This window comes from Etheostoma cragini, chromosome 6 (genome assembly GCF_013103735.1).
Source record: "Etheostoma cragini isolate CJK2018 chromosome 6, CSU_Ecrag_1.0, whole genome shotgun sequence".
Classification (NCBI taxonomy): Eukaryota; Metazoa; Chordata; class Actinopteri; order Perciformes; family Percidae; genus Etheostoma; species Etheostoma cragini.
In genome coordinates, this window is record NC_048412.1 from 12902782 (window position 1) to 12912985 (window position 10204).

The 10204-nt window shown below is 39.5% G+C and overlaps 2 protein-coding genes across 2 annotated transcripts; both read left to right on the plus strand.

Moving 5' to 3' along the window:
- The first annotated feature begins 1709 nt into the window (after nt 1–1709).
- LOC117945747 (homeodomain-interacting protein kinase 1-like) lies at nt 1710–3237 on the plus strand. Its single transcript, XM_034873446.1, has 4 exons — nt 1710–1864; nt 2071–2271; nt 2539–2721; nt 2879–3237. The coding sequence occupies exons 2-4, from the start codon at nt 2080–2082 to the stop codon at nt 3062–3064; spliced, it is 561 nt and encodes a 186-aa protein (XP_034729337.1). The 5' UTR covers nt 1710–1864; nt 2071–2079; the 3' UTR covers nt 3065–3237.
- A 444-nt stretch (nt 3238–3681) lies between these two features.
- LOC117945745 lies at nt 3682–5037 on the plus strand. The gene is made up of 4 exons (XM_034873443.1): nt 3682–3755; nt 3870–4027; nt 4332–4538; nt 4704–5037. Exons 1-4 carry the CDS (start codon nt 3747–3749, stop codon nt 4981–4983), a joined length of 654 nt encoding a protein of 217 aa, XP_034729334.1. The 5' UTR covers nt 3682–3746; the 3' UTR covers nt 4984–5037.
- Nucleotides 5038–10204: the final 5167 nt, after the last annotated feature.

The following is a 10204-nucleotide window of genomic DNA, read 5'->3' on the forward strand; positions in this document are numbered from 1 at the left end:
ACACCAATGGCTAGTGGACCTAAGAGCAGACCACAGAAACCTCCCGGAACAAGACCCACTAAACATCACACTGGCAGAAATCCATGAAAGAGTGTCTCACATGAAAAAAAGCTGGACAGCACCAGAGCCAGATATGACCCAAAATTATCTAAATAAGCTGACTGCACATCATGAGCGCCTGGCAGCACAACTGAACCAGCTGCTGAGATGGGACCCACACTGAATGGTTAACCTAAGGCCGGACAATCCTAGTCATGAAGGACCCCCTAAACTGAGTAACTCCCTCTAATTACCAGCCAATAACTTGCCTCTGCACAACATGGAAGCTCTTGGCAGGCATCATTAGAGCTAAAATTTGTAGACACATGGCCCATGACATGAACAGTGCACAGAAAGGATTTGGCAAAAATACCAGGGGGCCAAACACCTGACACTGGTAAACAGACCAGTCACTCAAGATTTCAAGAACAGACAAACTAACCGGTGCACAGCCTGAATCGGCTACAGGAAAGCCTATGACTCAATGTGGCACTCAGGGATACTAGAAAGCCTGGAAGTGTAAAACATCAACAAGACACTAAGGACTTTCCTTAAGAACTCAATAGAGCTGTGGAAGACAACTCTAGAGGCCAAATCAATGCCAATTGGACATGTTAACATCAAGTGTAGCATATACGAGAGTGATGCTCTGTCCCCAATGCTGTTCTGCATGGGGCTGAACTCCCTCAGACAAACTACATGAATCTACTGTAGTCCTGGATGAAAAATAGAAACGTTAAAATGAACCTGAACATGAACATGATGAAGATTGTGTGTGTGTGTGTGTGTGTGTGTACTGAGCTGGAGAAACTTGACCTAATTTAGAGGAAAACAATTAGCCTACAACAGAAATTATCTTGTGAGGCAAACCAGATCAGTGCCTTCTCTTTTACAAACCTGTAAGGCATGCGTTCGTACACAGTATTTTACTTTGTGTTTTCCTATTAATTCTGATTATCTACTGTGTCATTCTTCTCCAGTTGGGATTCATCATTAACCTCCTGGCTCTGCCACTAAAGAAGAAAATCAAGATGCAATGTTACCCATTATTTACTGAATTAATCTTCCACCTTCCTTCTCTTTTTAGGATAGGGTTAGTAAATAATAATTATAATAATAATAATCAATTATTATATAATTATTACAATTAACAAAATGTGTACAGTTGTTAAACTGAATCAGTTAAAGTTACTAACAAATATATTTGTATAAAACATTACTAACCTATTAAGATTTAGATCATCAAATTTTAGATTATTTTTTATTTCCAACTAGATGCATCTGGAGAAAAACTCACCGAGACTGACAACAGGAGGGAGTGCACGGAATTGTTGAAGGTAAACTTTCAGCAGAGTTCAGTGACATGATCAATAATTAAATATCAAGACACTTTATTGGATTGTCAAGATGGCAAATCACATAAACACAACACTTGGTGATCTTAGCCACATCTAGCTAGTATACAGGGATCATACTATCATACATTTTCTACTGACAGTGCAGACCCAAACCACTCACTTTGTGGTTTAATTCAATCTCTTAAAGTGAAACATTTTCAGTGCTGATTATATTTCATAAATGCCTTAATGCATTTTATTTTTATTTGAAGGAATGTTGTTGTGAGATGTAAACTCTCTCCAAATATGATTTAGAAGTGTTCTTGACCTCATCGAGATGTTCTAGAACGGATGTCACACATAAGGTTCTGGGTGAACTCTGGTCATTTTACTGAGACGGACTCAACTGGATAGACAGAAAATGCTTTATCAAGTTCACCCGAACTAATCCAAAGAACTGTGGTTGAAAATCAAACTGTGGATAACAGGTAAGTCTGTCTTTCATTCTTTATGATGTAAAAATATTTGGCAAAGCTCAGAGATCGAGGGTAGAACTCTTAAGCTGTTGTCTCGCAATTTGTCAAAGCATAGTTAATAATTACCTTCTTGATAATAAGATGAAAGTAACAAAAAAAATAAAAAGAGACTTAAATTAACCTCTTCCTTTTCGTGTTTGTCCCCATTTCAATATCAGCTGGGAAACATGGGAAATACACCCACATCTATTTACCCTGAATCCAACCTTGAAGAATTGTACTCCCTCCCCAGAAAATATGAGGTTCTGAAACTTCTGGGACAGGGCAACTTTGGAGTAGTACTGAAATGCTTGGACCAGAACACTAAAAAGACTGTGGCCATAAAGATCGCCAAAGTCTTTAGGGATCTGAATGAGGAGGTGGGTCACTTTGTTGGTTCCGATCTTTACAATTGCCAAAAAGACAGCTCTTAAAATAGACATAAACAGTATTGTAAATGAGCTGTACATGTCTGATTGTCATTTGATACATTAATGCTTTCCTTTTCAATGGTCTTATAAGTGACTTTATGTGCCTAATTGCGAGCTACTTGCATTGATGACTGCAGCTATAATACGTAAGAACACCAAAAAAAAATGAAAAATAGGCCCATAACTAAGCATGTCAATTTTGTTGTATATTTTCAGGCATCCATGATGCAAGTGTTAATGGACAACAACCTGGACCAGCAGAACATCGTCAAGTTTTACGGTGGATTCTGGATGAACAAATATCTGGTGTTCGAGAAGCTGGACATGAGCCTGAAAAACTATCTTTGTAAGAGAAAGGCCCCGATGAGTCTCCAGGACATCAGAACTGTCATCCAGCAGGTACGGCATCAGCTAGAAGGCAACACTAAACCCTGTGTGTCTGTTTTTAAACTGTGGTCAATTTCTGAATTGTATTTACAACTTTTATGTTATTCCATTAATGCTGTCTAAACACTTTGTGTTTCATAAATGTAACATTTATTATCACCACTTGCAGCTGGCCACAGCATTTGATGCCCTAACAGCCATCGGAGTGATCCACACTGATGTGAAAACTACCAACATCATGCTGGTGGATCACGTGAGGCAGCCGTTAAAGGTGAAGCTAATTGACTTCGGTTTGGCTATTTTCAAATCTAATGCCAAGCATGTCAAGATTCATCAGACACCTTTCTTTAGGTGAGGTCTACAGAAAATCTGATCTGTATTGTGTTGTAGTGTGCTATTAGTTTGTTTGCAACTGTGTTATCAGTTGTAGGCTACTTGTATTCTTAAAACACCGCAAAGGTCCGTGATTTCATTAAAGACTTTTCTTTTTCATTCAGAGCTCCAGAAATAATGTTGGGACTCCAGTTGTCTGAGGCCATTGACATCTGGTCGTTGGGCTGTGTGATGGCCATCATGTTGTTTGGATTTCCACTCTTCCCTGGGAAGACTGACTATGAATTAGTATGTTTTAATGTTTGACCAATTGTAAATCATCACTCTTAAAAGCCACATACAGTTATTATCAAGTTTAGCAATTGCAGACTTAAAAACATTAAGTTGAATATTTAAATATGGTGCTTTTTTTCTCCAGCTACAATACATTTTCGACCTCATAGGCCCACCGTCAGCCCCTACTGTTAATGTTGAATGGAAATGGGGACGTTTTTTCAATAGGACAGCTTCCAATCAGTGGATACTTAAGGTATAAAACTAATTATTTTACTCTCTCCTTAAATAAATGCGATAGCTTTCAACATTTTCCTCCAGTCGATCACTAACAAATACTTAAATACTTGTATCCTATTTAGACACCTCAGGAGTACTGTAGAGCAACGACCACTGACAGCAGGCACTACACCTTCCGTTCTCTTGATGAAATGAAGACAGTAGGTCATTAAGCAGCGTATAGCTGCTGCAATGTGACTTTTATTTATTGTCCTTTTATGCTTTAGAAAGTTGAGTTGACCACTGTTGTACTTTTTGATTGTTCTATAAACTAGACGTGTCTGGAGAAAGATAATGCCACAGGAGCTGATGAGAGGTGGGAGTGCATTGAGCTGTTGAAGGCAATGCTCAAGTGGACTGAGAAGGAGAGGATTACCCCTGGTGGTATTCTTAATCACCCATTTATTACCATGAGCTACCTCAACAGCTCCTGGTGAGTGTAGCTGCGGGCGTGCTTGCAGATTTACATTTTACAGAAAACACAAAACATCCTGAAGGACTCATTGCAACCCTTCACCATCACCTGTTTGATTACCGCTACAGGTCCATAAAAACACGTACCACAAGATTCATGAAGAATTTCTATCATAAAGCCATTACCATATTCAACTCGGAACTGAAAGTCCCCCCCCCCAAACAGCCAGCATTAATTTGCAATCATTTGTTCTGCCTATCTCTCAATCTATTTACATACCCTATGAATCCTGTTCTTTTCTTATGGATTTTCTTATCAATAGGTCTGAAGAAACTGAAAGCAGCCCAAGCCAGGCATCCGTTCCCAGTGCGAGCCCTGCAGCTAAACCTGGTATTGACACTGAGGAGGCAGCCGAGCCTTGCACCAACCAGGCGTCTCAACTCAGCACAAACCAGGCTTCTGACCCAGACACCAAGCAGGCCCGGACCAGGACCAAAGACACCATCATGAGGACTTGTGTAGATGATAAGTAAGTGTCATCTCAAGTATGACAAGATGGGGTTGGATTTCTACTGAATCAATGCTATTGATTGGTTTTATGATCACTGACGTTGCAGGTGGTCAGTGAGAAATAACGGCTGCAGGCAGCTGCCTCTAGTGTTTGTAATTAAGTGCATGTGTCTTTATTTAACAGCACACGAAGAACACACAGGCTGACTTCTACAGCACTGCCATCAGGTTTTATCAGGGTTCAACCTGCTCCTTCACAGAGCAGAATCCCACAGGAGGAGACGTCTGAGCCCATCAGTAAAAGTGACACTTTGGCTTCCACATTTGAGGAACCCAACACCAGCAACCTTTCGGACAACACAGACGACAGTGAGTTAAAGAAGAGAAAGGAAAACTGCCTCAAATGCTACTCCTGGACGAGGAGGACATTTGCTTGCTGCTACGTGGACAACATACAGAAGTAAAAATCTCTGCAAAGGTTTCGTAGCTAAACACCTGAGAGCTTTCTCATAATTGTTCTGCTATTTTTCTGTTAAAGAACTAAAATCAGACTCAACACTACTTACCTTATCAGACAGCTTTTGGTAGCTTGTGGAAGACGAATATTTGTTTGTCCTTGACATGTAGAATTCACTTTTAATTGATAGAATCTGATAATAAATTTTTAAACCAACACAAATCTGTTAACACATACTGTATATGCATGTGATATTGGGGGTTGGGTGGCTCTGGGTGCTGTGGAAAAAGATTTTATTTGAAGGGGTGCCGTTACTTCATATTTAGCATACAGACACGAGGGTTATAGAAATCTTTTCATCTCTGTAAGGAGGAAAGTGATATACAGGTTAATGTGTATTTAACTGAGAAGCCAACATCATGAATCTAAAAATTGTGGCAAGCTTTTCATGTATGTTGTAGAATGACTGAAATTTGGTAATGTCTGCAAGAGATAGAAACTGGGCCACCTGCTCACTCTGTCCCTGTTATTTACTGTTAATTTACAAGAGGAGGAGGAGTAACCTTTTCAGCTACCTACACACACTGCACGCAAACACACACAGGAAGACAACAGTCTGACATTACAGGATAGGAGGCATGTTTGCGAGGTGATGTCGCTGCCGAGACCATCCTACTTAACAAACATACAAACGCTGTATCTCAAGCTAGGTTACTCTCAAAACCAACAACCCAAAGGTCAACTATGCAGCCTTAAATCATCAAACTGTGTACTCCCACTGACTGCACACATCTGTAAGGGAGAGACACTGTCATTCTTCGGCAGCTGTAAAGGACTTTGTCCAATTGCTAATAATGCTGCTATGCTATGAAAGTTAATTGTTAGGATTTCGACCATAAGAAAGCTTTGTGACAAATGTGATACTATATTTTGGTCATCATTAACCTTCTGGCCACAAAAGAAGAAATTCAGAAAGAGAAAGAGAGAGAGAGAGAGAGAGAGAGAGAGAGAGAGAGAGAGAGAGAGAGAGAGAGAGAGAGAGAGAGAGAGAGAGAGAGAGAGAGAGAGAGAGAGAGAGAGAGAGAGAGAGAGAGAGGAATGTTTTGGAACCCTACTGCCAAGTTCCTACAGTACCCCTGAATGCACCCCCATCTCTGTCTCTGTTTCTCTCACTAACACGCACACACACACACACACACACACACACACTAAGAATTCTTTGTGTTCTTCTCCTCCTCCTCTTTTTGTGTGTGTGTGTGTGTCCTTCTTGCACATGCGAATGGATCCCACGGGTACGTATAGCAAGCTGTCATGAGAATAGTACCAATGAAAGCAGTATCATAGGTACAATTTGTATGAAAACGATAGTGGAAGGGAGGCAGACATCACAAAAGAGAAAAACAACCTCAGAGAGACAATATCTGTTCTGACACAAACAGAAAGAGAACACGTACACATGCAGAGAAAACAGGACAATGAGATTACAAAGGAAATCATGACTCTGACAATGACAGGATGCACTGCAGAAATATGCTTTGAAATGAGCTTTAGGGGACCTAACAGAAGTTAAGGGAAAAACTCAAAAGCTTGATTGTATGAATAACAAAATGTTTCAATTAGGCTTTAATTTACATTAAAGCTGCATTAATATTTACATTAACAGTAAATTGAATGACTGTCATGTAAAACGTGGTGTTTATGGTGACAAATCCACAGATAATGATCACCAACTTCGCAGTTCATCTATTCATGGAGGGTTTTAGCCATGTTTAGCTTACTGTTTTGGTTGGAGGTTTTGGCTCCTCCTCAAATCTCTGCTTAGTGTAGTGTATGACCACAACACACTGCAGTTCTTCAGAAAAATAGCTCTATTGACATTTAATATTTAATGCAGAAGGGATTAAATAAATCTTTCCAGGTTACCTTTAGAAAAAAGGCAAACGTGCATATAGTCCAATGTTTAACTATGTTTGAAATTTTGGGACATTTCCATGATTGAGACCCCTCATATTTTTAAGAGTGGTAAGAATTAAAGCTTATAAAAACAAGAAAGTAAAGAGAAAGTACGTTCCGGCTGTGTGTCAGAAGTTGGTGTCTGGCCACAGTCAGGCAGGTCTAATATCATCCTTTAGAGGAAGATTTTGGCACAGATGGTGTCTGGCTGTGCAGGCTAGATGGCAATCGTGATTGTAATTTTATCCTAATGGCTACTCATTTTCACCAGCTCTCTAAAATGTTGTTAATGTGTATTTTTGTAAAACTGTTTTTGTCACCAAAATGAGCACTCTTAAACACTGATGGAAAGGATCAAAATCTGCCACCTATTCATACTGCAACAGAAAATCAAAATCAAAAACACACACACACACACACAGGCTGCCGTGTGGCTTCCTATAGTCTGTTCAGCACTAATTACTGTTCTATAAAATGTACAAACGAAGCAGTCTATTTCAGCATGTTTCTCTCGAGACTTCCGTGTCTTTTAACTTCCAGCTAATTACTGTTCCAGTTCAGGCTTAGAGTATCAATCACCGTTCCAGGAGTGCTTCTCATACATAAGGTCAAATATCAACAAGGTGTCCTAAAGGAAGAGCCAGTGCCTGTCCAAGTCTCTTATTGTAACCCACTTGATGTAACTGAAATTATACTCCATCAACTCGAACAAAAACAAGGACGTACAGTAGTTACCATTGAGGAAACCAATGTCATGTCCTCAGTATTTCTGAGAATTTATGGGGTTTAATGGCGAGAACTGACAGAGAACTAATAACTAAATAATTAAACATTTGACTGTTTTTAGGCAAAGCTTTAATATGAAAATAGTTTTTTAGTATGTGAAAGCTTGGAGAGGGCTTTTAAACAGCGTTAGGACCATCTGTAGGGAGACAAGTAAATTAGTTTGTTTTTGTGTGTGTTTTTTAGTGGTTGTGCAATTGCATATAGGATCATTGCAAAGACTGGACGAAGTGACTGGAGCAAATTGAGACAACATTTTTCATACATGCAAGTGAAAATTTAGCATTTTTTTACAAAAGACTTTACCTCGTAAACATTCAGAGATGAAAAGAAACATGAAAAGTAAGGAGAACCACAACAAAGGTTCCCTGGAAACCGTCAATTGATAGCATCACTGAAGCCCCACACAACAAGGTAGAGCAAAATGTAAAGTATTCATACAATATGAATTAGCTCCTCAGTACACACACACAACATTGTTTCCCTGGCAAACAAGCAGCAGAGCGGAAACTGGGCTGAACATATTTCACACTCTGACTTTGTCCAAAATAACAAGTCCCCGGAAAAAGAGCCTCCAACAGCCATTAATAACATTTATTTTACATGTTGTAACAAGCAGCAGCGACAGATGGCCAACTCATCTATTGATTGCTGTATCCATTTAATGAGCCCACATATCATCTCTGTAAATCATTTAGAGTCCTGGAATTTAAAAACAAAAAAACATGCGTATTGCAACATGATACATTAGATGCTGCACTGTGCGGCCGTGAGTTTGTTGTTTCACAGAAATACTAAAGCTGCTGTTTCCTTTTTTTTTTATTACACAGGAACACAAATTGAAAATGATACTCCAAATACTAAAAGATTAATGCTAGGTTACCCTTATCATTTTATACCAAGGACTAGTGATAAGTGGCACCATATGTTGTCTCCTCTGTACAGCTATAGTATTGTCCTTTTCTGTTTATGTTCTACCAAAGGATTTTGGGTAGGAGGTAAAATGTAAATAGTGTTATCTTTTTTGTTGGTCCACTGCGATACAACAGGCAACATGCATATAATACTTTCATTATCTGCACTCACTCTGTCACTCAGCGGTGCTCCCACACACTGATGATACCACACTCAGTCCATTCCCACATAAACGTCACACTGAAAATGTCAGGTTATGCAGTTTACATGCCCTAAAGTACCCTCACAATGAGCATCCCTGCTATGAAAAACACAGGCATTCTATATTTGGTTGGTCTAATGTTGATTCTCAATTATCAGGAAAGTAGCAGCAGACATTCAAGTGTCACTTGTCTACATGTGTATCTTTATTTACATTAGGGCAATGGTGGTACCGACCTTGATACTAAATATTAGTCTTGTATTGTCAGACCTTCCAGAGGACTATCCTGAGGGGGGTCTGGCTAGTCCACAGCATTCCGGGATAGGAGAAGATCGCGCTCTGGTTTATTGGCATTTCTTTAAACCAATCACATTCATCTTTGGCGGTGCTAAGCGCACCATGGAGCAACATGGAGAACAGCTTCGGCAAAATAGCTTCGGGAAGGATCTTGTTCTGGTGGACCGTGTGCGTTCAACGGAAGTTTTAGTTGTGCAACAGAAAACTCAGATTAGACAGATAGCCCAGCTCGCTGTCTGGAGTTACCTTGCAGAGCTCTGAGGAGCAGTTAACCATAGTCCTCATAAATCCACCAGAGTTTAAAATGCCAACACAAAGAAAGCAGAAGCTAATGGACATCTAGCCAAAATGAAAGACATAGCAGAAATTAGCTTCTTGTGCATAGTCATAGAACTGTCTTCATAGTCATCCTATTCATGCGGGTAATCCAATGCCAAGTCAGAATAAAACTATCCACTGCTGTGAAGTTAGAGGTTTTGTTATAAAGTTTAACTTCAAGTACTAGATCATTTTATGATGCCTTGGCATGGAAGAGATTGTTTTGTTGTTGCCAGAAACCTGTAGCCAGCAGCTCTAGCAGAAGAACATGGTGCCAGTAGTGGAACAACTGGCTGCGTGTGTTGTATCTCATCACAGAGATTCAGACATCTTAGCAGTGTTTCTCATCAGTCTGCACTGCAATAGAACAAAGTATGACAGTGATAATTGGCGCTGCATAATGTGCATCCGTGTCAGAATAACAGCTACCTTCAAGGTGGGGCTATTACCACTGATTATGTAATACATATCTCTAAGAGACAGCACACATACTCTTGTATCTGTTTTGTAAGCAGGAAGTCACACTTTGCGCAATATAAGAATAAAATATTTTATTGTGTTACAAACAGTAAAAAGATAACATCTGTACATTTAAAAAGCAATACAATTATTACAGTATTTAGAAACAAAATAAACAAGTATGATTCAAAATCATGTTTGAAAACAGCTACAAAGAAAAGACTACTGCAACCTGAAGCCAACATCTAAGCCCTCGTGGCCTCTCAGAGTGCAGAATGTACTATGTCGATTTTGTCTCAGT